The 27,093-nt window shown below is 42.3% G+C and overlaps 2 protein-coding genes across 4 annotated transcripts in view; both read left to right on the top strand.

The window, feature by feature from the left end:
- Positions 1–15,189, top strand: part of dab1b (DAB adaptor protein 1b) — a 41,089-nt gene extending 25,900 nt beyond the window's left edge. Inside the window, exons 4-15 of one of the 3 annotated variants that reach the window (XM_030075261.1) lie at positions 580–678; positions 2,862–2,993; positions 3,555–3,674; positions 4,239–4,277; positions 5,397–5,462; positions 6,700–6,759; positions 8,793–8,840; positions 9,200–9,308; positions 10,708–11,367; positions 12,085–12,212; positions 12,818–12,924; positions 13,434–15,189. In XM_030075261.1, coding sequence (XP_029931121.1) covers positions 580–678; positions 2,862–2,993; positions 3,555–3,674; positions 4,239–4,277; positions 5,397–5,462; positions 6,700–6,759; positions 8,793–8,840; positions 9,200–9,308; positions 10,708–11,367; positions 12,085–12,212; positions 12,818–12,907 — 1,551 coding nt within the window. In that variant the 3' untranslated portion in view covers positions 12,908–12,924; positions 13,434–15,189. The remainder of the gene's footprint in view (positions 1–579; positions 679–2,861; positions 2,994–3,554; positions 3,675–4,238; positions 4,278–5,396; positions 5,463–6,699; positions 6,760–8,792; positions 8,841–9,199; positions 9,309–10,707; positions 11,368–12,084; positions 12,213–12,817; positions 12,925–13,433) is intronic. The other 2 variants (XM_030075260.1, XM_030075262.1) reach the window with 2 other exon arrangements.
- A 2,138-nt stretch (positions 15,190–17,327) lies between these two features.
- On the top strand, positions 17,328–26,969 carry c8b (complement component 8, beta polypeptide). The gene is made up of 12 exons (XM_030074715.1): positions 17,328–17,410; positions 17,781–17,928; positions 18,942–19,089; positions 20,720–20,861; positions 23,016–23,148; positions 23,323–23,520; positions 23,782–24,022; positions 24,591–24,719; positions 24,872–25,035; positions 25,711–25,864; positions 26,342–26,413; positions 26,646–26,969. The coding sequence occupies exons 1-12, from the start codon at positions 17,328–17,330 to the stop codon at positions 26,798–26,800; spliced, it is 1,767 nt and encodes a 588-aa protein (XP_029930575.1). The 3' UTR covers positions 26,801–26,969.
- The last annotated feature ends 124 nt before the right edge of the window (positions 26,970–27,093 follow it).

The raw sequence follows: 27,093 nt of genomic DNA, 5'->3' as shown, positions 1-27,093 counted from the left end.
ACATGTCAGGCACACGGGTCATGCCTTTGTACGCGTCAAAAGAACACGGTGGAAATGTTAATTGTTTTCATTAGAGTAGGGAGTATGGAAAAAAAAGAGCTGAGATCCATGGGAAAAACTGTACTTCAAAGGCTCGGGTGGTTATTCTGTCAGCAGGATGAGAAGTTGCCACAGCAAGTCGGTCAGCAGCACGATTCATTCAGTCAGCAGATCTCACCTTATTGTTGTTAGCTAGCACTTGTGTATGTCACGCTGAACAGCAGCAGACCGACTTGAAGGCAGGGAGAGAAAAAAACATTCGTTAAAAAAAGGCAGAAATAATAATAAGGCACTCTGCAGAAGGCAACGTGTGAATTCCTTTGAGAGAGAAGCTTCAAGCAACAGCACATGAAAGAACACTCCGTCCTATTCCACCTTATGTAACTCCTGTCACCCCCATCTCTCCTCCCGACTCCTAATCTCTCCCCCACCTCCTACTGTCACACTCACCTGAGTCGGAAGAGAAGAAGGCGCCCTGTTCTTTCATGCTGAGCTCATATCCTTTCATCTCCTCATGTCTTTTCTTTTAATCTCCTACAGGGAATGGCTTCCTCGGCACGTTCCAAAGGGGAGCATAAGCAGAGAGTCTTCTTGACAGTCTCTTTTGGCGGGATCAAGATTTACGATGAAAGATCAGGGGTGAGTATCGTGTCAGCCATGGGGCCCGTGGCAGAGCTCCACCATGAGGCCCCTGCCAGCTGCTGCTGCGAACCTACAGTATAGGACATCCAGAGGGCAGACACACTCACACGGTTCAGTTCACAGCGACTGCCAGAGCCGCCATCTTGTAAGCCTGGCTGGCATGGCACACGGTTGACATATCACTACCACATTACCTGCTCAGAGGAAAAAGGAGGCACAGTCCACAGGGGTATCAGATAATACATTCTATTTTATGCTTTTATTTTGGTGACAACAGTAACCAAAGTACAAGTTTAATTTCACGTATCAGTCTAGTAAAAGCAATTTCACATTTTTATCTTTAAATAGGGCAGGTTGCCCTTTTAACCCGTATGACCCTAACTCGGCAACATCAAAATGCATGTTTTACATTACATATTTGACCCCGAATAAACTGTATTGACTTTTAACCCAGTAAGAGCAGGGTTTCGCTGCAGGACCTACTTTAGATCACTCAGACCCTGGCTGCCCGCTAATGATAGTGCAGTGAGCAATGTTATGGTGATGTTATGAGACAGGCTGTTTCCCCCCACCATTCTGGCTTCCTTCCCCCTGGAGGACTCAGAGGCCTGCTGTTCCATTACAGGATGATCGAGGGGCTCCTCTCTCCCTCGTCCTGGGGCGTACTGTTGGCTAGATAGGCCTGCTCTGCTCATCAGCACTAACCGATAATTAGCGCTCAGTTCCACCCCTTAATGATCATCGCCGCTAATGCTAATTACACCATGGCTCCACCTCAGCTGTCGTTAGGGCTAAACTGATAATTATGCAACGCCGGTTGTCCCATGGCTGCCGAACCCCATACCTCCAACAGCCATTGATCCCAAAAAAGACCTATTTTTGATAACATCCGTTTTCAGTATGAGTGGCGGTGATAGCGGCGTGTCTTTCACTGGTAATGAAATAGAACATTAAGCTCCCATACACACCCCGCCCATCTCCCACCCCACCCTCCAAACAGCTCACTATCTGACAAGCTCATTTGTTGTTTTGAAAATTGTCCCCCCTAATGCTCCTCGTTTTATTTACTGATTACTCCCAGTAAATAACGCTCCAGAATATGCCTCTTGAGTTATTACGGCTAAAATGGGGGATCGCTGCAGTGCAGGCGATGTCAGTGAGCATTTAGATGGAAATTGGAAATATTTTATGTAAGGCTGACATGATTCTGTGTCGTGCAGAGAAGAGGAGTCACATTAGTTTTATATTTCACATTAATCTGAGGCGTTACTAGTGATGCACCCCGCTGAATACGTCTAATATCGGCTAATATTCAGATGAAAGCTCCACCCCAATGCTTGAGCTTATCTTGCTATTAGTGGAGCAGCAGGTGGGTGTGTCTGAGTGACAGCTGAATTGCTCTGTGTACGTTCATATTTTGTGTGTGTGTGTGTGTGTATATGAGTGTTTCTTTTGAATATTTCTCGCCTGATGATGCTGGGCTGGCTTATGGCTCTGCCACATTATAAATGTATCTTTTCATATATACGCAAAACACACAAGCACAGTTACTTTTAGCTCAGAATAAAAAAAAAAAAAAAATCCCAAATCTTGTGAAAAAAGGGCTGTATTTGGCTCACTAGTCTAATTTGACGGTACTCAATCACCAAATTCACAGCATCTGGTTTCCTGCTGAGACAAATGAAAGCTGGAAATAAAGTATTACAAATTGGCTGGTTATTTTGGTTGGGTTAAGTCCTTGTGAAGAACTATAATATTTCTGACTCTACTTGGACACCGCAACAAAGAATAAGAAGCAGAATCAGAAGCAGTAGGAGGAGGAGAGGGAGGAGGAGAGGAAGAAGAAGAAGAAGAAGAAGAAGAAGAAGAAGAAGAAGAAGAAGAAGAAGAAGAAGAAGAAGAAGAAGAAGAAGAAGAAGAACCCAACTGAGAAAGTTTTACAATAATAAACACTGTTACCACCTCACTGTCCAACACTTTTAGGCTCACCTTGTGCTGGCTGTGAGTGATTTGCTGCTATGTACATTGAATTATGCAGGGTTAAAATCGGGTTTGACCCCTGCCCATATCACTTAATAAGAGAGCTTTTTGCACTGGCATTTTACTTATTGTTTAGTGGACCCTGTCATGTGCATGCATGGTTTTTGCAGTACCACCATGTCCACATTTCTGCCCTCTAGGTGCTTCTCCACCACCACTCAGTCCATGAGATCAGCTACATTGCCAAGGACACCAGGGACCACCGGGCCTTCGGCTATGTCTGTGGGAAGGAAGGCCACCACAGGTTTGTGGCCATCAAGACGGGACAATCGGTGAGTACGTGTCCTGATGGAGGCTTCGCAGCTGCATCACACATCACCTGGCAATCACAGTTGATGGTCCATGGCTTGGAGGTCTGGTGGAAAATAGCCTATGTACAAATAACAAGTAAAGTGGACAAGAAAAGGGAGAGACACCTGAAGTTTTCAAGTAAAAATGAAAAGTCTGGTAAAGTAGATCTGTTTCAAAGTCTAGGTTAGTATATCTCAGGAAACTGTTTAGTGTTTTTTGCCTCACTGACCCTAATCTTGACTCGAAAGCACTCATTTAACCTAATCAAATGCACCCTATAGCTTCTAATGCTTGCCTCTGCTATAAGCCCAAGACTCATCCCAGTACTCTTCCTCATTTTCTTTCTCCTCTCCCTCTGCATCCTCTGGACTGTCCTTGTTTTCCTCTTGATCTGCATCTGCTTCCCCTCCTCAATCCCCCTCTTCCAAATCCTCCTTGTCCCCATACCTCATTCTCATAATCCTCTTCCACTTCCTGCTCCGCTGCGCATCCTCCCCATCCCATACTTCCTCCTCCATCTCCCTCCTGCTCCTCACATCCAGGCGGAGCCTCTTATCATCGACCTGCGTGACCTCTTCACGCTCATCTACGATATTAAGCAGCGGGAGGAGATGGAGAAGAAAGCTCAGAAGGACAAACAGTGTGAGCAGGCAGTCTACCAGGTAGGATCAGAGCCGCTCCGTCCGTAATCTCTGCTTAACTACCAATTCCACAACAAGATCACACCGTATAACCCAGCCAGGGACTCATTCACATAACAAAAATCTCAGCACCGTCGACCTTTTTCTAAAGTGGCAGCCGATGGTGCATTGCAGACTGCATTTGCCTGCGTCTGCCTGATTTTGAATATCTGAAGATAATGGCAGAGTAGCAGATTTTGATGCTTTTTGCTCACTAGAGTCATGTGTGTGTATGTGTGAGGATGATATATCAAATCACTGTTTCACTAGAGGGCAATAATGTGAAACACTATCCGTCAGCTTGCAATCATGTTTATTAGTGTGTGTGTGTGTGTGTGTGTGTGTGTGCAGGAAAAGATTGACTGAGGCAAATGCTTTTTGAAAACAGGTTATGAGGAATTCAGGTTTTGATTCGCCTCCTCGCCGTCCTCTATTTATTTCCTAATGAGACTGTAAATTCAGTCAAATCCTTGAGTGCGTTGTCTCTCTGTGTTCCTCTGCCGTGCTGTATTTATGATGGAAAACTTCTCTCCCACCACCACACAGACCATTCTGGAGGACGAGGTGGACGATCCGGTTTACCAGGTACGTCCATAAAACACACAGACGAATCAGAGCAGGAATGAAACGTCGCTGACCTTGATGCTTTTCGAGCTTCACTGGCGCTGTTTTCACTTGTGATTAAGTCTTAAGCTGGGAATCGGAAACAATTAATCCTTATTGTAAATACCTTCTCCAGTCACCGATCTGCTTGAATTAATGATTCATGATATTCCACCATTCCAGTAATACACAGTAGACCATCCTAGTGGACAGTTTTGTTCAACCATTCGACTCCCATTTGCCAGTGCAGTGTTGTAAAACCATATTTTTTAAGTTGATCTGTGTCAATGTTCTGATTTCTTCCAAAGACATGCCCCTTGACTGGTTGTTACCCTCCTTTGCCCCGTGCATTTGGCTGAACATTTTTCTATTTTCTATTTGTTTGCTCACACTGAATACAGACAACACTAACTCTTACTCTTACATGCTATGTTCAGTGATACGCCCAAACCCTCCAAAATCATCTCTGTCCTTTGCTCTGTAGCCTTTATTAGCAAGTATGTTTGCATTAAAAAAAAACAAACAAAAAAAAAACATTCCATTTGCAGTTTTTTTTTTTTTTATTATGTTGATGTTGGTTGACAAAACTCCATAAGAAAGTGTGGCCAGAATCTTAATTTGAGATCCATAAGTGAGACTCAAGCATTGATATGGAACAGATTTTAGGACTCATGGATCTCAAGTGAATATTCTGACCTCTGAGTCTATATTCTAGTGAAGAGGTGGAGCATCACGCTGCTGATGGTGGTGAAGGGAGACCTCTAGACCTCTAAGACCTCCACATTGCCTTGAACTACTGCCTGACCTATTATACTTGTGCTCTTTCCTCTTCCCACCTCACTTCTTTCTCTTCTTCCTCTTCCCCATCCCCTTCTCATTACCACATCTCCCCTTTCCTTCCTCACTTTTACCCCTTAATATTCCCGATCTGCGTTCTCCATATCACTTCACCCTCACTCCACTGTGCTTTCATTGATCCTCGCCATGTATCTCTCCCTTCCTCATTGTATCTTTCCATTTTATATGGTTCTACCTGTCTTTATCTTTGCATCCCATCATTCTCCACACCTCTATGCCTTGCCCACTACTTCTGTTCTGTAGTACATAGTGTTTGAGGCTGGACACGAACCCCTCCGTGGCCCCCAGTCAGAGGAGAGCGTTTATCAGGTACAAAGACAAGCATCGCCCCCCCTTTTCCTCCCTCCTCATATCCTGTGATAGATGATAATAGTAGCAATACTAACTTCAACTATAGCACCTCTTTTCAATGAAGCTGTAAAGTGCCAATTGTTTTGTAGATCTAAACTAAAGGAAGTCAGTTGCCGGTCATAGGTGTGAGGTGTTATTGCACTATTTCGCCCCGGCTGCACGATGAACGTCCAGTATTTTGGCTTTATGGCAAAGCACGTTGATTTGAGATCTATTAATGTGGGCTCAGTCCATGGTGCAGTTGTCAAAAATAAAGAGGCAGTCAGTTTATATAGAGGATGGCGCCTCACGATGTGTCTCAAACAGGCACAGCAGAGTCAAGGTCAGTTGTTTTGTTGGGATTATTCACCAAAAGCGTGTATGGTGGGCTCCTTTTAGATATCTACCACTTTGACCTTTCGCTTCAGACCATCTGAGGGACCAGTGTAGGACTCCAGGGACCTGTTGTATGGTTTAATCCTATCCCCCTCCCTTCGTTCTCCCCCTTTCTCTCTCTCTCTCTCTCTCTCTCTCTCTCTCTATCTGTCCCCCCTCTCTCTGTCTCTCTCTTCCTCCTCTTTTCCCCTCTCTGTATCGTGCGCTTCTCTGAAGATGAAAGATGCAGAGAGAGAGATTAATCACTTGCCATGCCATTTGATCTCAGAATGAAACAAGATCAATAGACTTGGGGAAAACGTAACGGAAAGTCAAGTCAACCAGTCGAGAGGGAGAGAGAGAGAGAGAGAGAGAGAGGGTGAGAGCAAAAGATGGTTCGCCGTGCTTAATAGATAAATGTGAGAAAAATATACAAAGAAGACCAGAGCTGTGGCTTTCTCTTGTTGTCAGATGAGCTAGTTGAGACGTACCGTTGCAGAATAACAATAGGCTTTCTTAATACCCAAAGAACCAGCACGCACAGTCTTCAAGCACTGTTTACAATCAATATTGATTTAAGTAGAATTGATTCAACAGCACAACTGTAGAATTTACATAACGCCATTCTTCGAAAAGAATACAATACATTTTTTAAAAAAAAATGTTTGTATGGACTAAATCTAAATTGATGTAGTCATCTTGGTGTAGCTCGGTAGAAATGTTTTAGTTCTTGTAAGCTCTTGTTTGTAGATACCCCAGCTATTAAAAAAAAAAAAAAAAGACAGAAGGGTGTTGCTGTGTTACTTATTCTTCATTTGAATCGACCTCCAATCCAATGCAGGTCCCTACCAGTCAGCAGAAGGAAGGGATCTATGATGTCCCAAAACGCCATTTCATGACTGTAGGTGTTTTTGTTTTTATTATTTGTTTCCTCACTCTCCTACTTGCAAACCTCTCTTTAAGATCCTCCTGAATGGAATGCCTTAAGCGCCTGCGTCTTACTGTATTTGGTATTTTTACTTGTGCAGTGTGTAGCATCAGTGGCTTTGCCTACAGGCCCGCAAAAAACATTTTCCTGGGCCAGGACCAGCCCAGACAGGGGGCCTGTGTTCGGCGTTTGCTTTGACTTCTCTGATGATGACGAAACAAAGCTAAATTGGTCGTGCCTAGCCTGCTGAAAGTGATAAGACTAATTGATTGGTCAACCAAAGTCAGACATGTCACCAATTTCACAGAACATTAGAGAGGCAGGCTTCACAGTCGAAATCCAATCCTACGCAGAATTTGTCACATGACATGACCAGATGGCCCAGACAAAATCAGTTACCGTGATGATTCTGTTTGCTGGTCCCTCTTGACTGGTATAGAATCAATGGGTGGCTGTTCCATCTTCCTCAGAGGATGAAGACGAGAGGTTTGTAGGTGGAGTGGGTGTTCAGTAGAGCTGCATGCAGTGTAGTCACAGCTACATACAATCAAAGCCACCGAAGACTCATAAAAACTGTACCTTAATGGACAGCGGTATATTTCTAACAGGAAATTGATTTCGCCATATACTAGCACACTGTACAGAGCGTCTTTTGTTATCCCTCTTTCAGCAAACTGAAAATATATTCCTCTCCATCCTGGTAGATTTTATGAGTTCTTCCCCACCATGTCCGTGACCTTGCTATTGCATTTCTCAAATCATAAATTAATATATATATACACACATATATATTCAAGCCTATTCAAACATTCACCCAGAACATTTTTGACGCAACTTTTGAAAACAGCCCTAGCAAAGTGCCTCTCTCTTCCACTGTTTGTGTGCTTGTTGTTCAGCATATCAAACAGATAAACTGTACTGGCCCGTGCTATCTCACCCAAACAGCCCATGCCAGTATAAGTAGCAGCGCTTCCATATCTCTAAGTGTTACTGCTTGTCTGTTCATTCAGTTGGAGCTTTTTGAGAGCCTAGAGCTCCCCTGATGTGTGTCAGTGCCTGCAGGGAGACCTCTGTGTAGAATCCTGATGTTTACCTTTTCCAAACTCTGAGTCATTCTGTAACCCTCAATGGTTATAAAGCACCATGCAAACTGCCAGATCCTTTATGTCCCAGCTTATTCAAAGAGGACATAAACAGCGGTATACCCCCTTTGCAGCAACGCCGATTGCTGTAATGTCCCCCCTTTGAGTCTTTTATTCTGTTCTTTTTTTTTTTTTTTTTTTTTTTTTTTTTTTTGCTGTTGTGTTGTGTGTTATTGTACATGCATCCATTTATTTATAGCATGCAAATCCTGTGTGTGTTCTGCGTGTTTTCGTGCTTCACTGTGATTCATTGTCTGCTTGTGCATGGCCCCAGAGACTCTAACATACATTTCATGCAACTTACCCATTCCATAGTCTCTTAGAGGCTGTGCCCCCCTCACCTCTTTAATGTAATGCAAGAGGAGGACACAGGGGACTGAAGCAGGGGTCACGTCTCCTTATAGGGTGAGGTGGCCTCACTGTCTCAGTTGGGTGGTTCGAGGAGCTTCCTCCCTCATTCATTCGGCGAGCCCACCATGTATATCTGCTCACGCAGTGGAATCATCATGATAATGCATCACAGGCTCTCAAGGGCCCTCTTGATTGGCAGACATAAGAATATCTAATCAGAGCCTGTTTTATTGGACTGAATAGCCTTTTACCCACTCAATTATAGCGAGCCATGAAAGATTCATTTTAGATCCATTTTCTGATAATGAAACAAGGGGGTAGTTGTTTCTTGCCATCCACGGCACACAACTCCCTATGTGAATAGATTTCACTTCTCCACCTACCCACCCACACAACCACCGCACCCTATTTGGGAGATGAATTCAAGGTTTCACGACAGCACAAATCTCATTGCCATGATGTATCACTTTACTTTATCCCTCTCTTTCCCTCATCCCATGGTTCGATTCACAGAATATCAACCACTTTGATCTTTTCGGCGACATGTCCACTCCTCCCTCGGTGAGTACCGCCACTGCCACACAAAAGCAAACCCTGCCTTGTATAGTTTGCAACCAACAGAAGTTTATACAACTACATTTTGCGTTGCGGCATGTTTCCAGTAAGCATGATTCCTGTTGGTGATTGGATGGACATTCAAATAGATTTTTAAAAACGATGCATCTTCATGTATTACAATCACATATCTGTAATTTTATTTAAGTTGTAGCACCACCACAGTCACCAGTGTACAAATGAACTGAATCTCCTACAGTGCTGCAGATGTGTCCAATGACTTTTGGGTGACTTTGTGTGTGTGTGTGTGTGTGTGTGTGTGTGTGTGTGTTTGTGTACATGTCTTTCTGTGCCTTTCCTCCCAGATGCCTCCCTCACCTGCCAACACGTTGGACCCCAGCAGGACCAACCGCCAGCAGCAACACCCCCCTGCCGAGATGTACGCCCCCTTCAGCCCCACCTCTGTGCCCTCAGGTAGGCAACCAGGATGAAATGATGCCTCTTGTGACAAAACCTCACCAACTTTTGGCAGGATATGGATTTCCTCTCATTTTTTTGAATAGGATCAGAACTATCAAGCAGCAGTGTTGTGGTACTGTAAGCCATGGAGATTCAGTCAAGCTGAGTTTGTTAACCTAAGGGACAGGGCCCAAAATGCATCATGGACATATTTGATGCTCCCAAGAAAAGAGACAGTATTTACATTCAGGTTTCATACTGGGGAAAAAAAAAAAGTCTTGGCTGGGAAACACAACTGTCAGCTATCAGGTCACTTTGTGAAATACAGTCTAAAAGGACACTCTTCAACCAGTGTTAAAAATTTACTTTTTAGTTGAGGCCAACAGTGAACAAAATGAATGAATGTTTTGGTTTTGGTTTTCCACTTACCCACCCACACACAAACACACACACACACACACACACACACACACACACACACACGCTAGCTAAATTATAGGTTTTCTTTGCGATTCACACTGGCCTGGTTCAAGGTGATGTCCTGACCACAGGTTATTCAGCACATATTTCTCTTGAATTTCACAGTGCTCTGAGTCATAGGCTCATACTTGGCTTGCACACTTGTCTACTCCTCCCCGTATAGCTGTGCACTCTTTTGTGGACTGTTGCAGTGCCGGGCTGGGGCAAAAAGTCATGCTTCTGCAGGCACGTTCATTCTCTGTCCATTTGGGGAGTGTCCATTTTATGAACTTTACTGTCATCACAAGAGAAAGAAACAACACCAACAGTACTACTACTACTACTACTACTGATAATAACAATATTATTATTATTATTATTATTATTATTATTATTATTATCGTCATTATTATTATTATTATTATTATTAGTAGTAGTAGTAGTAGTAGTAGTAGTAGTAGTAGTAATAATAATAATAATAATAATAATAATGCATGCTGCCCATCAACGACAACAGGCTACATCCCAGGAACAGCTTGAATTCTCAATAATACTTAGTGTCTCTGTTCCTGGTTCACTGGTTTGAGCAGCTCATGGAGAACTGTATTAAGTAGGCTGCTCCAAGTGCTCCAGTTATTCGGTCCTTCCAGTCTTCCCCACAAAGCATCTTGCACATCCTCTTTTGCTATTTGCTAAGATTAATGCTAACAATATTGCATTTGCAAACTGAAAGTGTGGCCTGATGGTATGGTGATAAAGGAAAGGTCTTGGAGTCAACAATATTGATAGGTTTCTTACTCTTCCTAAATGTATTTGCATAGCAAATTTGAAAAGATTCAAATGAAAGCTACTCAATTGTTTGGTTGTAGATGTAGTGGTGGTTGGGGTGAATTCATAATATTCCCTTTCACTCAGATAACACCTCCGCCTTGTCTTCCTCTTCCTCCTGCTTCAGGTTACATGACCATGGGCCCAGTGCAGGCTGCCCAGTGGGCACAGCAGCCATTCCCTGCCCAGGCTCAGACTCTGGCCTTCCCCATGCAGGGGCCGCTCCAGGTGGCTCAGGTCCTCCCCAGTGGTCAGCCAGTCATCTGGAGCCAGGCGAACATCTTCCCAGCCACACAGCAGCAGTGGGCAGCCATGGCAGCCTACATGCCAGCCCAGGCTGTGGGCGTAGGGGGCCATGCCATCCCAGCTGCCATGCTACAGGGCCTGGTGCCCATCACCACCGTGTGCCCCCAAGCCTGTGACCTATCAGCTCCCTCCTCGGCCATCACCAGCCCCCAGCACACAGCCGACCCCACCCTGCTACAAAGGCAGCTGAGCCTGGGAAAAGAGGGCCTCGGTGGGGACTCAGATGCAGGCGAGGGCCCCTCCACATCAGGAGCTGGAGGTGCAACTGGAGGTGCAGGTGCAGCAGCTGGCCTCGGGTCAGCAGCAGCGAGCAGATGCGGGACCCCAGGCCCAGTAAGCATACCGGACACACTGGTCTGCAGCCAGTTGCTGCCGCCCTCACCTGCTGCGACCCAGGAAGAGGAAGGGAGCTGTAGTGACCTTGACCTCTCCAGGATGACTTTGAGCCCAGGCACATCCACATCACCGTCCTCTGACTCCCGTAAGTAGTCCTGCGTACCGCACCACTATGTCATAATCGGAAAGTAATGGATCATGGTGTATTTTTACTCTGGCTAAACACATATCTGGTCCACTTTCCATGAGAAGCAGCAGGGCATTAAGAAAAACTCATATCTCAGGTGATCCATTTTTCCATAAACAGTATGTATACAGCGCCTCACAAGAAACAAAACACAATAAATATGAAACAGTAGTGAAATAAAATACCATAACAAAAGAACTAAACAATACATGAAATTAGCAAGTGTGTTTTTAAGAAATTATTTAACAGATGGCACTGATTGTTCTAGCTTAAATTCTGCATGCATATTGCTCCAAAGTCATGGGCTAGATCATGGAATGAGCCCTGACATACCTAACCAACCATGCTGGCAATCAGGCCTTAAAAGTTATCATAAGTACAAAAAAGATGCAATTTTTTACAATTATTTTTTCAAAAATTAGTTACAGATAAGGTGTGAAAAGAAAGATGGAAAGGAATACATGCAAAAAAGATCATGGGCCAAATTGTAATCTTGCACTTGATGTGTACATTGCACGCATATATATGCATAAAGTGTGTTCACAGAACTGATTAGCATTAGACTCAGTCTCCCATGTGGAAAAAAATCATTTGTCCTCTTATCTGTTGCATATCTTTTTCAATGAGTCTGTTGAATTAAACCAAAACTGCATCTGGCTTCCTATATGTGTACAGCGTCCACTCCGGCCCCCCAGCAGAGCTCCTCTTCAGACTGCCCCCCCTCCCAGGCCAGTGACCCTCCCACAGATCACTCCCCGATAGACCCAGAGGGCAACCCCAACAACGCCAAGGAGGAACAATCGGTGAGCGCCATCCACCAGGTCATAACCCCAATCAATAAGATTAATGGAGTGATTGAACAATTGACTGACATGATGCTGTAATCCATCACTGCTTGTTGCCAAAAGAATGATCTTTTCCCAACTAGGGTGCACTTCACAGTTTTCTGTGATTAATGCAGCCAAAGAGCCACGATTTTACCTGTTTTTTTTTTTTTTTTTTTTTCTGAAAAATGTCAAAGCAATTGAGAATGTTCCGTGCACAAGTGCAAGAATCAGTAAGAGCTGCGCATCAAAGGTCAAAGTTGATTTATGTGTTGACAAGTGCTATGATTACACCGTGTAATGTGGTAAAATTATGTTTCATGCAAATTTTGGCCCATGTCATTTTCCCCAAAAGATTCGCCCGGTGTATTTCTGTGTAACATGTGAAGGAAGAGATACAAATTGTAAGTCCTTATAATATTTGAAAGCGCTGATTTTTCAAAAACATCTTGCATAAAAAAAAAATCACATCTTCCTGGAGTGGGTATTTGTGGATGCTTGAAAATGGGTTGCTTTCTAGAAGATGGCCTCTGTCTGTCGCTGAATTCATTGTCTATCTATCTATCTATCTATTTATCTATCAGGCCTCTGTTGGTGCGAGGTCACTGTCTCCTGGCCCCAGTGAAGCTCCTGATCCTCCTCAAACCCAGACCTGTCCGCAGGAAGACAGCTAGAGAACAACAGACAGTGAGTGGGTGTTTCTTCTCTCCTTCCTCTGTTTCAGCTCCACACACACTCCCCACACCCCACACACACACTCCTCTCCTCCCTCCTTCCTCCCTTATCTCTAGTCTGTTTTCATGTTGTGCCTTTTCATGTCTTTTCATGTTTTTTCTTCCCTCCCAGCTCTTTTCATCTCCCCTACTGTATGCTTACTCACTGATTCATCTCACAAGCAGTGTCCAAGTACTCTCCTGCTTGCATTTTTCATAACTCTGCTCTGTGTTCTTTTATTAGCTTATATTTTCATTTGTTAGTGTGTTTTATTTTTCCTTGTGGCTCAGTGGTTCCCTGCCAGTTGGAAAAGAGCCTTCGTTTAGTTTAATGTTTCTGTCATTATGCCTCTTTGCGTCATCCAAACGGAGGATTACTGAGTTCAGAATAAGGGAGGCATAATGTTGCCACCTGGTGGTCAGGGTTAATAACTGCACCAATATTCAGGATTAGCAGCAAATGAGGTAATGTTGCTGTCTTTTGCAGGAGATGGAAGCTCTCCAGGCCTAGATAGAAGCTCATGAGGAAGACAAGAGGACAGGAAAGTCTTGACAGGAGAGGAATGAATGACTGTGGACAACAGCATCTCTCACAGCTGGATTACACAGACATTGTTCTGTATTTTCAACCATTAAAGGAAATATCGGCAGTTCAACCATAACCTGGCTAGAATAGGATCTGTTTCCCTCCGGAGGACACACACTCCTCGCAAAGACAACCAGACTTTTGGCTTTATTGTCAAATCAAATAACCTTTCAACCAGAAAGTGACCTTTGATCTTTGACCCACACACAGAACAGCAAGTCAGTGCATCCTCCTTTAATGGATCAGTGGGTTTATAGCAATGAGGACAAGTTATAGTCCACGGTGACATGGATGATGCAAATTATTTTTTAGGAACTTTCAAGAGGAGCAGATTCCTATGTGGCTGACCTTCAATTTGTTAACTGCCACCAGCGAAGACTGCGCACAACAGATGGATTTGCCAAATGTTCTCATAGTGTTGATCAACCGATTTGTCCATTTGCATGAACGGATTTTGTATGTGGATCCAGCGGACTCGACTGTGAGCAAAACTGTTCTCTACAGCTTCCTTTTAAGTCTAAAACAAATCGCATTATGATTTTCTTTTTTTCTTATTTTTTAAGCTGTGAATTCTAAGTTGATGACACCGAGTCATTAGATATAACAAAATGGCTTCTAAGCATCAATACTGAGATCAAAATTTGCCAAACATCTATTTTGTAAATAAGATCCTCCCCGTCCCCACACCTGAGCCTCTGTGCCATAAGAATAGCTCTCTTGCCTCTTGGATGCCAACTACCTGTGTTTCTCTCAAGCAATGCCCGACCAGCACCTCCATTTTTTGACGTCTGGATGTTTGTTTTGCTTTTGCTGCCATTTTTTTTTTTTTTTTTCTCGAAAAACCTCTTTGTCTCTGTTTGGTCAGTGACATACAGTATGAACTGTGAATCTGTGTTGCATAGTCATTCAAAGTAAAGCCTGCTGTACCTGTCTCACCTGTTTTGATCTTGGCAGATGAAAGAAATGAAGGCATCCTCAAACACAAAAATAAAAGAAAAAAAATCCACGGGCCAGTTTCTTAAAAGTCACAGTCACTTTTTTTAGTGGGTGGCAGGCAGATTTCCCTGCGTATTCTTGTTTGTAGAGATTCTCGATTTCCAAAATCCATCGTTCATGGTTTGCTTTAAAATTCTGTACCCACACCTCACATATCAGTTTGGTTTCTTGAACAAATAAAATGAATAAGCCCATTCTGATATGATACGGCTTCATATTCATGTTCGCTCAGAGACTCTAGAGTGCATCTCTATGCCTTATCAGTTGTACAGGTTTTTCTGTTGTCCAGTCACTGTTCTCCTTGTCCAGTCATTGTATACAATAAACAGGTCATTGTTGTAACAAAGCGTTTGGGCATATTTGTAGGTCTGCTCCATGGAATCAAAATGGCCGAAAGATGGCAACTTTATATAATATGAAACGATAGAGATATCACTATTAACTTCTAGACTTACAATGAAGATGGTAACTGTAACCCTGCTCGTGTAAGAAAAAAAAAAGAGAAATAGTCCAAAATATTTTGTAAATTTTATTTATGAAATCGAGAATTGTCATGAAAAAGAGAGAAAAAAAAGAACTTTTGTACGTCTATCTCTTCCCCACACACTGTACCCATCCCACTGTTCGGTCACAAATAAAATATCATGTGATTCCCACATTTCTTCTTGGTTTGCTTTGTTTTCTTTTGCATAAGACAAGTATCATTACTGTCTCATCTGTCTACTGGACAGAACAGATGCAGCCAACAGAGGCTGCTCTCCTCATGCAAATACTTGACAGCTTCTGTAGTCATGGTCATATGACTAGTTAGGTCAAAGTAGACATTTGTATACAGATGTGCAGATTAGGTTACCTAATTATTGTTTTCATTCATGGTGTAGACCAATGCCCCTGATATATTTAGGTGTGTAATAATGATTTATTGTCCTTACTCGCATCTGCGTCTACCAGTGTCTCTCCTGATTGAATAATATGCACATGACATGTCAGAAGGGTGGTGGACACAGGGGACGTGGGGGACATGTCCCTCTCACTTCTGAAACCTGTCCCCTGCACTTTATTCCACCTACAAAATAATCCAATTACCAGTAATTTTTTTGTTTGTTTGTTTGTTTTGTTTGGTTTTGTTTTGTTTTTTTCTTTCTGAGACCTTTCACAGGCATTTCACCCTTCTGAAAGCTGTGCAAATTCATTTGGTTTCTCTCAGAAACATGGGGGCAAAGATGATAAGCAAATTACTGAAAAATTACCTGAAAAAAAATGACAAACTGTCTATAGTTAAAATTAGTTTTAAAAAAAAAAAAAGTTTTTAAAACATTTGCAAAAAATTACAAGATTATTTTTAAAAAATCTCAAAACTATAAAAATATAAAAACATAGATTTAGAATTAAATTGCATGAATTTTGGGCTAATTTTATCACAATTTCACTTTTCAAATGTTTGTGTACTTTTGCTCCTAGTGCTCCTAATTTAATCATAAAAACGTTTTTGAAAAAATCAAGTGAATTTGGTAATCTTTCAAAGGCTTTGTATACACACAACTAAGGTTAACTGAAAAAAAAAAAAAAAAAAAGGTCCACCCCCCTCACTTTTGAAATGACAAATCAAAGGCAGGAAAAGTGCTAAAAATCCTTCAGAGTACCAAAAGTAAGAATATATCATGGAAACATACTACATACAACATACATACAAATAAGAGTCTTGCACTGAAAATGTTGAAACGCTTTTGAAATAGAGAGGTATTAGCAATGAAATGTTGCTATATATGAAAAGTAGAAGCGGCCATTGTTAAGAATGTACTTTCAGGGTATTTAGTTATTTATGCATTAACTTGTAAGAAGTATTTTAATATTGTAGCTCTAATTGTTCCATATACTGTTGGCTAGGTTAGAATCTAAAAATGCATCAGAATTTATGTTTTGCGTGGAAAAGCTGGTTATGCAAACACCCAGTAACTACAGCATTCAGATAATGGCAGTGCAGTGAAAATATAAGGTCTAAGAAAATGGATATACACAAAGGTTTAGTATGTCAAAGAGTAAATGTGCAAAGGACCAGCATTAAGGCAAGAAAAGAAGAACTGAATGACTCATTTAAACAAAATGATTTTTTTTTTTTTTTTTTTTTTTGCTGAATGTGTGTCCTAGCAAGGAGTTGTGTCATTCTGTAGAGTCCAAAATCATTGTTGGTAAATTAAGTTCAAAGGTCATAAGTGCACAAACACAGCTTGATTTGACCAAGCCTGTTACAGGAACTGGAGCTTGGGAATGGGAATGGATGGGAAATGATGGCGTGTTTATTCTGTGGTTTGCAACAGAATAAACATGTCTCATATATAATAAATGTTATCTGTACTATTCAATTCATTATGCATGTACATCTGGAAATTATTCAATTCCATAAAATGCTGAAAAGTGAAGTAGAATTGCTAAATACTCTAGGTAAAAAAAAAAAAAAAAAAAAAAAAAAAAAAAATCCACACATTCTTATAAGGCAGTGGATTCCTCTTAGTCAGGGATTGTTTTGACAAAATGCTTGTTGCTGAACTTGTTGCCAGTAAATCTTCCTTAAGTCTGCGTCCAGTGGGCTCGTGGACGTGTTGCTGCCGATACAACACACCATTTTGGGCTTCAGTGGGCTAATAATGCTATTGATTCAGCTCTACCTCTGGATCTCAGCTTTAGGCAGTAATGGCAGCACAGAGTTCATGCCCTGAACAGTGTTGACCAGTGTGTGTTTACATAGACAGCTGAACACTCTGCTGTCTCCTTGCTCACTGTCAGTCATAATACACCGCCATGCTTTCTGCAGTAATGCATAGGAGCACGATCAGTGTGCATCACCGTCTCTTCCAGGTTGCTTTGAGCCTGGTGCTGCTAAGGTAGGAGATTCACTGGTCTGTATTTAATACAATGAATCCAAGCTTTGTTGGGTGTCATTTGTCAGCTGATAGATACTGCACTGTAACTGGTAACTATAGATTACCTGCAGTTAAAGATACAGTCTCTGTGAAGAAGTGTAAAAAATGTCTTTGTGGGTAGTGTGTTGACTTCTAATTTCATCCTGAGCATGATTTATCTTACATTTACTACCAGATCTGCCATGCCTCTCACCTGATTATAAGATCTCCCAGCGCTTCTGTCAGCAGCCATATAATCCTGCAACGCTTTAGAAATGTGTTTCAAAGAAATAATTGAAGAAATAAGGGATTTTTTTGTTGCTTTGTTTGGATTTGTATTTACAACCTACAGTAGTATTGCCATCACAAGAGCCAGCCATGAGGAGCCCAGTGTTCGTGAAGCTCGGTCGGTGGGTAATCAGGTGGTAGTGCAACCAGTGGACTGTGTTTTATCGGAGTGGAGTCGATGGACACGCTGTGACACCTGTCAGAAAAAGAGGGTGAGCAGGACGACGATGCCAGACACAAACAGGGACCGTGACTCCACCAGGTTTTTGAAGGCTAATATTGCAAGACTGAAACCACTGATAGATGATAGTTTGTGATAACATCCAGTGTGTTTTAATATAAAATTTTCATGCCAAAAATGGTAATTATTCATGACACATTCATAGCAGTGTGGAAAAGTCGGTGGACCACCATTATATCAGCTTGGGAAAACACTCCATTGAAACCCATATTAATTCAGTTACTCTAGGTGGGTGGGTCCTTAACATGGGGCAACCTACCACACCTATTCAGTGGTAGAGGAAACTGTGGGATATATTTCTGTCTTTAAATGGAGGAGTTTACAAATAACAGCACTTAGCTGTAATAATAATAATAATAATAATAATAATAATAATGATAATTGTTGAAAAAAAATTGAATTTAATTGCAAGCTTCAGGGACTGTTTTGACAGCTTTGGTCTGTGAAGAACTTCCATCATATGAACAGTGAATAACATGACTAGCAGTTATCTGATATTTTATAAAAGGACCATATCAGCCTGATATGTTGATGTAACCAGACCGGGCTATTTTAACTGTCCAGAAGAATGAAAAAAGATGTAGATATACTGATAGCCACTGTAAAAAGCCATTCCCCAGCATGTATTTATCTTGCAAGCATGCCTTAAAAAGTAGGATGTCTACAGTGGTTTACTGTGCATACAGAAAGAGCAATCTGGCATTCAACTTTTTGACCCTTGTAGGACATGGTAGTTCACTGTTCAATCTATTTCTGCTGGCAAAGGTTTCTGCTGATGTACAGGAGTGCTTCATCTAATCCTGTTGATATAGAGGAGGATAAATAACCTTGGCACAACAAAATGAAAACACCTAATATGATTTCAGCTGTTGTAATTCCCTGGATCAGATTTCTCCCTCTTCCACAGCCTTTATTGGGTATAGTGGCAAACCTCCCTCTGTGTTTCTCTGACTGTTTGTGTATTTGCCTCCCCCAACCCTGCAGTACCGCTATGCTAAACTCACCCAGCCATCTCAGTTTGGCGGGGAGCCATGTAATTTTCATGGCAGGGAAGAGGAGCCCTGCACCGTTCCAGACCGCTACACCTGTGACAACATTCCTCTGTGTGAGGGATTCCTCTGCACCCAAACAGGTATCTCCTCCCTATGCTCATCTACATACAATCTGCCCTCCTATACATTATGGTGTAAAACCTACACCACACAATGATCTGTTGTCCCATACTGAGGCCATATAGACATATATATTTGCTAGAACGTGAGGTCTTCCTGTTTAAGATGTTAGACATCACCAGCTGTGAGGGGTTTGTGTCTGAACTACTACTTTGTCCAGGGTTTACATTCAAGCAATTAAATACACTGCAAGACTGAAAACCAGGGCTTTGATTTCCCTGAGCATCTAGGCAATAAATTTCTCTTTGCTCCATTAGTTTCAACTTTAGTGAATTATTTTATGGTAAGATGTTCTGGAAAACCCTCTTGCATTATTAAGCCACAGATTTGACAACCGCACAGCACGAGTCAAGGAATGATGCAAGAAGAATGCAAGTCTCAAAAAAGTGTTGACGTGTGGCTTTGAGGAGAGTGGCCTATCTCTTCATTTTGTTCAAGAAAATTCTGACTTCGCATTTGAAGAGTTTTTGCTCTAAAACCAGGTATTCACCATTTGCCCAACAAATTATGGAACTTAAAAAACACACTGGTGACTATGCTAGTTTATTGTCATATCTGCAAACTGTATATACTATGCATGTCTGCTCATCTATTCCCACAGCAAGCAGTCATATTTTAGAACTCTGATACCATTTTCCTCCCTTTTATCCAGCCATTCATTTCAATTTAATTTTCATTCCACTATGATATGAAAATGTACTTTCAGAGGCTTCGAACTCTCTTCACACCAGTATTCCATCACCATAATAAAGTCGTCCACATTATTTTTCCTAAAAGCAGCAGCACTGTTGTGTTTTGATGACTTGAAATTGGGCGGAGTGAAACGGTCCCTCCACCAGGGAAAATAGTCCCTAGGGAAACGTTTGCCTTCCGCAGCCAATTATCAGTTCTGTGGTTTATGAATGGTGATGACGTTATTAGCATCAGAAGCAGAACATTATAAGGTGCGTGTTTGAACCAAAAATTCAAATTTGAAAATCAAGGGATTTTGATTTTGATTATATGTTGTGAAATCTTAAGTAACGGGCGGCACGGTGGTGCAGTGGTTAGCACTGTCGCCTCACAGTGAGAAGGTCCTGGGTTCGATTCCCACCCAAGGTCCTTTCTGTGTGGAGTTTGCATGTTCTCCCCGTGTCTGCGTGGGTTTCCTCCGGGCACTCCGGTTTCCTCCCACCGTCCAAAGACATGCAGGTCAGGTGAATTGGAGAAGCTAAATTGCCCCTAGGTATGATTGTGTGTGTGAATGTCAGTGTTTGTCTGTCTGCCCTGTGATGGACTGGCGACCTGTCCAGGGTGTTTCACTGCCTTCGCCCTATGTGCGCTGGGATAGGCTCCAGCACCCCCCCGCGACCCTAGTGAGGATAAGCGGTTAAGAAGATGAATGAATGAATGAATGAATGAAATCTTAAGTATGCCTGTAAAATGTGGGTGAGTTGTATTAAATGGGCCAAACATTCAAAATCACTGGGATGGTCCTATAAGCGCTTGTCTGACAGAATTAGTAGTTTTATAGTCCTGATGGTGTATATTTATTGTTTCAATAACAAGAAATTATGACTAAGCACCATCCATGAACTTCTTTTTTTCCAGGTCGCTGTATTCCTCGAACTCTGCAGTGCAATGGGGAAGATGACTGTGGAGACATGTCAGATGAAGTGGGCTGTCGTAACGTCCACAAAGCATGCAGGCACGAGGCTGAAGAGTACTGGGGAATCGAGAACCTTGCCAAAGGGTGACCTACCTTCCCTTTAAGCAATTTTGAGACACTAATTAACACAGTAAAAAATCTAACACAGTGTTTTACCTGGAATCTGGAACAGGATCACCAGCTTAACAGGATATGTACAGTGGTGTGAAAAAGTGTTTGCCCCCCTGTTAAAACATAACTTCACTGTGGTTTATCACAGCTGAGTTCAATTTCTCTAGCCACAACCGGGCCTGATTACTGCCATACCTGTTCACAATCAAGAAATCACTTAAATAGGACCTCTCTGACAAAAGCTAGACACCATGCTGAGATCCAAAGAAATTCAGGAACAAATGGGAAAGAAAGTTATTGAGATCTATCAGTCTGGAAAAGGTTACAAAGCCATTTCTAAAGCTTTGGCACTCTAGTGAACCACAGCGAGAGCCATTATGCACAAATGGCGAAAACATGGAACAGTGGTGAACCTTCCCAGGAGTGGCCGGCCGACCAAAATTACCCCAAGAGTGCAGCTACGACTCATCCAAGAGGTCACAAAAGAAGCCAGAACAACATCTAAAGAACTGCAGGCCTCACTTGCCTCAGTGAAGGTCAGTGTCCATGATTCAACAATAAGAACGAGACTGGGCAAAAATGGCATCCATGGGAGAGTTCCAAGGCGAAAACCACTGCTGAGCAAAAAGAACATAGACCCTGCGTTCCAAATCGCATACTTATACTTTTTACTTTTAGTATGTACTGCAGGTGCCCTTACAAAGTATGTAGTTTAGTATGAAATATGCATGCATATGCATACTATTGGGACACACTACATACATCGTCCCTGAAGTCCGCCCCTCTCGCTCACTTCCGCTGCCGTCTGTAGCGGCAAATTTGAATGTTGTTGTCAAAATGCCGGTGCTGTTTCATACTGCGCTGTCGTCTGTCATATTTCTTATCTTCTGTCTTCCTGTCGCTTCTGCTGTCACTGAGCGAGTTTTGTGCGATATGTGTGCTTTGTTGTCGTCCATATGTGGGCGTGGCTTGTACACGCAACTCAGTCAGTGCGACGTAATGTCCGCTGCGCATAGGATTGTGGGTCAGAATGGCCAGAGCAGCATGCTGAAATCCATACTGCGAAATCTGACCGGATATAGTAGAACATCCTGGTACTCTTGGCATACTGCATCTGACATACTATGTATTGGGACATAGTAAATCTTTTTTTCTCCTACTAAATAGTATGGTAGTATAAGTATTGGAACGCAGGGAAAGGCTTGTCTCAGTTTTGCCAGAAAACATCTTGATGATCCCCAAGACTTTTGGGAAAATATTCTGTGGACTGACGAGACAAACATTGAACTTTTTGGAAGGTGTGTGTCCCGTTACATCTGGCATAAAACTAACACAGCATTTCATGAAAAGAACATCATACCAACAGTCAAACATGGTGGTGGTAGTGTGATGGTCTGGGGCTGCTTTGCTGCTTCAGGACCTGGACGACTTGCCATAATTGATGGAACCATGAATTCTGCTCTCTACCAGAAAATCCTGAAGGACAATGTCCGGCCATCAGTTCATGACCTCAAACTCAAGCGCACTTGGGTTATGCAGCAGGACAATGATCCAAAACACACCAGCAAGTCCACCTCTGAATGGCTGAAGAAAAACAAAATGAAGACTTTGGAGTGGCCTAGTCCAAGTCCTGACCTGAATCCTATTGAAATGCTGTGGCATGACCTTCAAAAGGCGGTTCATGTTTGAAAACCCTACAATGTAGCTGAATTACAACAATTCTGCAAAGATGAGTGGGCCAAAATTCCTGCACAGCACTGTAAGAGACTCATTACAAGTTATCGCAAACACTTGATTGCAGTTGTTGCTGCTAAGGGTGGCCCAACCACTTATTAGGTTTAGGGGGCAAACACTTTTTCACACAGGGCCATTTAGGTGTGGATTTTTTTTCCACCTTAATAATAAAAACCTTCATTTAAAAACTGCATTTTGTGTTTACTTGTGTTATCTCTGTCTTATATTTAAATTTGTCTGACGATCTGAAACATTTAAGTGTGACAAACATGCAAAAAAATAAGAAATCAGGGAGGGGGCAAACACTTTTTCACACCACTGTATGTAGATACGCAGACATGTTGCTATTCTAAAATTAATCTGCTGAACATTGATCATTTTTTCTCATTTCAGAATCAACATCTTGAACAGTAATCTGGAGGGAGTAGTGCTTGATAACAGATACTATGCTGGCAGCTGCTTGCCTCACTACATCCAGGATGTGAGATTTAGGAAGCCTTACAACTTGCAGCAGTACACGCTACAGGTGGAGCCGGCCGACTCAAGACCTTGACATTCTTTGTGTGATCAGTATTTCTGTTCCTCTGTGATAACTTATCACAGATTCCTTATCACTGATAAGGACTCTTTCCCAATAGGCAGGAGTGTGAGGATTCTTTGGGCTCTGCTAACGCAAATTTTGCTTTCCATCCACATGCAGACAAAAGGCTCTTACGATTTCGCTCTGGAATCCTACGAATCCTACAGTGAATTCATGGACCACACCATAGAAGAGCGCACCTCCAAAACCAGTATTTCCTTTGGATTTGCCATTCCAGGCATCGCTGAGTTTGGCTTCAACTATAATGATAACAAATATAGCAAGTCAGAGAAAAAGATTCGCCGTGCTTCTGGAAAGGTGATTTTTTTTTTTTTTTCCACTCATCTCTCAGCTACGTTAGTGTCTGCATGTGTACCCCAACTCAAAAAAAAAAAAAAAAAAAAAAAAAAACCCAAAACCCAAACCCAAACCCAAAACCTGTCCTGAACTCCAGCAGTACTCTAATTTTAAATTATTCCTAGAAACCCAGGACAACAGAACCCAGAACAATAAAAGGTATTAAACTGGACCAAAACATGAAGAAAGGCTTCACCCCTGTTCAATTAATTTTCTTCACAGACTAACAGCTTTGTGCAGGCCACAGCCAAGCTGGAGCTGGCCCAGTACATCCTGAAGTCAGATGGTTTGATGCTGCACCCTGAGTTCCTGCAGCGCCTGCGCTCCCTGCCACAGGCCTACGTTTATGGGGAATATCGGCAGATCTACAGAGACTACGGCACTCACTACGTCACGGAGGCTACCCTTGGAGGAGACTATGAGCACACCATCATCCTCAATAAGGAGAAGCTTGAAAATACAGGTAGTCTGAACACTGGGCTTCAGCCTCTACTGATGTATTTCCAGTATTAAACCCTGGATGCTGTTTATTGGAGCCCAGAGAAGAGTAATTGATACTACACATTACTTGGGATTTCAAGCAAAGTCGGACTGGTTCAGTTTACTGTTTCATTTAGTAGAAGTTAGCCGACTATGTCCATGCGGAGTTATGGTATATACACAGACAACAAAAATCTTTTCACATGGAGCCTGGGAACAAAACCTTTATCAAATGGGAGACTGTGCCCTTGTCTAAAAGCATGTCTGTGGACCCTTGACATGAGTTATGCTCCTATTGTCCATTTTAAATCCAAGAATGATTGCTGTTTTGAATGTGTGAATGTAGGTTTGTCATTTCTCATTAATGATGTATGAGGGAATTGCCAGTGGCAGTGACATGACTTACACAGTCTTATCTCTTCCACAGACAAGCTACACATTGCTAGTGAGGCTCACTGGCAAGCTGGTGTGGTGTCCTGCATATAGTTTCATGCTAGGAAGGATATGGCAATAAAATAATCTCTCTCCAACTGTTTTTTTTTTTCTTGTAGATTATTCTTTGGAACAGTACAAGAATTGTGTGCAGATGGGCCTCAAGTTGGGAGCCAACATAAAAGGTGTCTATGTATCAGTGGGTGTAGAAGGTGGATCCTGTGATGGTTTGCTGAATGAGATGGGAGGTGAGAGCCCTTTGATTGGTTTGGTTTGATGAATAGAATAGAATAGAATAGAATAGAACATTATTTTCCTGGCACAAGATGTGACCCATGTTGACACTCTGAAATTGCTTAAATGCTGCTCTCTCTCTCTCCATCTCTCTCCGTCTCTGCAGAGGACACAGCGCTTGGCAGTGTGGTAGAGGACTTTGTTGCTGTCGTAAGGGGTGGCAATAGTGAATCCATCACTGCTCTGGTGTCAAAGAAGCTCCCCACTCCGCAGCTGATGAGGCTGTGGGGTGACGCCGTGCATTACAACCCTGAATTCATTCACCGCACAGTGAGAACGTGTCTGTCTTTCTATCTTTCCCTCCCTCTTTCTGTTTTTTGCTCACTCACTTCCCCCCTCTCTTTTCTCATTCATGCTCTCACCTTCCTTTGACCTTATTTCCTCTGATCCTCTATGAGCCTTACTCTTTTTCTTCCTCCTCTATGTCTTGTCTCTCTTATTTTCCTTTTTCCCATAGTAACATATTTTATTGGACCTCTTTTTGCCGGTCCTATAGATCAATACATCTCCATCCCGTGGGTGGATAATCTCCTTATTAGTCCTCTCAGCCACTGATAGCATTTTGTCTTGACTACAGTCAGGATCACTTCATCATGCAGCTTTAAGTACAATGGTGTACAAGGGGCTTGGCAGATAGTTGGTAGCAGCACTGGCATAATCACAGATGTGCTAAGTACAACTAGGTTGATCAATAGTTGGCTGGAAAATGAACAGCAAAATATGCCCAAATGGCAAATGTGCCAAAGTACACCTGAACTGATAGGAGGATGCAAGCCTGAAAGGCTTGCAACATGGCAAGAGCTTTGAGTGTGTGGGGTAATCAAATTGCTTCTGCCATAGAAAACACGACCAATACTAGAGAAGTAACTAATTCGACTGTAATGTGAATATGGTTTATATTGATTTTTTTTTTTTTTTTTTTTTTTTTTGTGTATTTCTGATCAGACACGGCCGCTGTATGAGCTGGTGACCTCCAGAGACTTTGCCAATTACATCAGCCTGAAGAATAACCTGAAAAGAGCCCTGTCAGAGTACCTGGGGGAGGCCAGCTCGTGTCGATGTGCCCCCTGCCACAACAATGGAGTGGCTGTTCTCAAAGGTACATCGCAGGATTTTGTTTTGTTTTGTTTTGTTTTTTTGAGTAACTTGTGACAAGCAAAAAGTACTTGGCAGAGGGTGTGTTGGTCACACTTAGTAGTGGGCTGTGAATTTCATGGTAAGTAGGTGATAATCAGCAGGGAACGTATGTGAAATTTCTCTGAAATAATCCCCAAATTACATCAACATTTACCTCAAAATTTATTGAAAACTGAAACTTTTCATTTTGCCCTGTTACCAAACTCATCATAGATTAATATTTCAAATCCATTAGATCATTAAAAACAGAGTTGCCACTGGTCATGGAGTGTCTGGGATATGATGAAATCTTAAGGCTGCTTTTACATGTACAATCTGAATGCAACTCCAGTGTTACTGGTGTGTTTTAATGTTGATACTGATGAATGATGATAATGAAATGAAGATGACGATGCTCATGATGATGATGGTGATGACGATGTATTTTTCCCCTCAACAGGCACCAGGTGTGACTGTGTGTGTCCAAATGGCTACAGTGGGCGGGGCTGTGAGATCACTCAGAGGCCAAAAGGTAAGCACCTTCGAGCCCCACCAGGCATTACCTACTACATGATGTTTTCCTTTAACCTCTTTTGTTCTCATTGTATTCTATATCATTTTATTATTTTATTCTATGTTATTTAATTTTACACTGCAGTTATTATTCCTCCATTTAATGATCATGGAACATGTAAATAAATAATCTTCATTGGATATTATTTGCTCTATTTTTTGTGGACTAATGAGAGATTTGACCTTGCCAGATTTAGCCATTGATGGCAGTTGGAGCTGCTGGGGTGCATGGTCAGCCTGCAGTAATGGAAGAGTAACGAGGAGTCGCCAGTGTAACAACCCTGCACCCAGCAACGGAGGCATGGCATGCAGAGGACTGCAGCAAGAGTCTACTGAGTGCTTTTAACATCTGTATGGCTACACCTGATAACACATGGCAAAACCGCCTCAAAAATAGAAGACAAGTCTGTGATGTTTTGTCTCTAGACTTCCCAGTGGGAGGTAACTGAAGTATGATTCACATTTGGACTTGTAAACAATAACAAATTAAACTTTATGGTGGTCTATCTGCAATAAATATTTATACAATGCATGATTACAAACCCAGTGTGTTGCTATCTAGGTAAGTCCTCCTACACTGTTGCTGTAGCAACAGGTTTAACTGGGTTTACCCCTGAGCACTGACCTGGATTCAGCTTC

The sequence above is a fragment of the Myripristis murdjan genome, chromosome 17, assembly GCF_902150065.1.
Source record: "Myripristis murdjan chromosome 17, fMyrMur1.1, whole genome shotgun sequence".
NCBI classification, from domain to species: domain Eukaryota; kingdom Metazoa; phylum Chordata; class Actinopteri; order Holocentriformes; family Holocentridae; genus Myripristis; species Myripristis murdjan.
The sequence above is the reverse complement of the archived record's forward strand: the minus strand, read 5'-3'. Positions and strand labels throughout refer to the sequence as shown.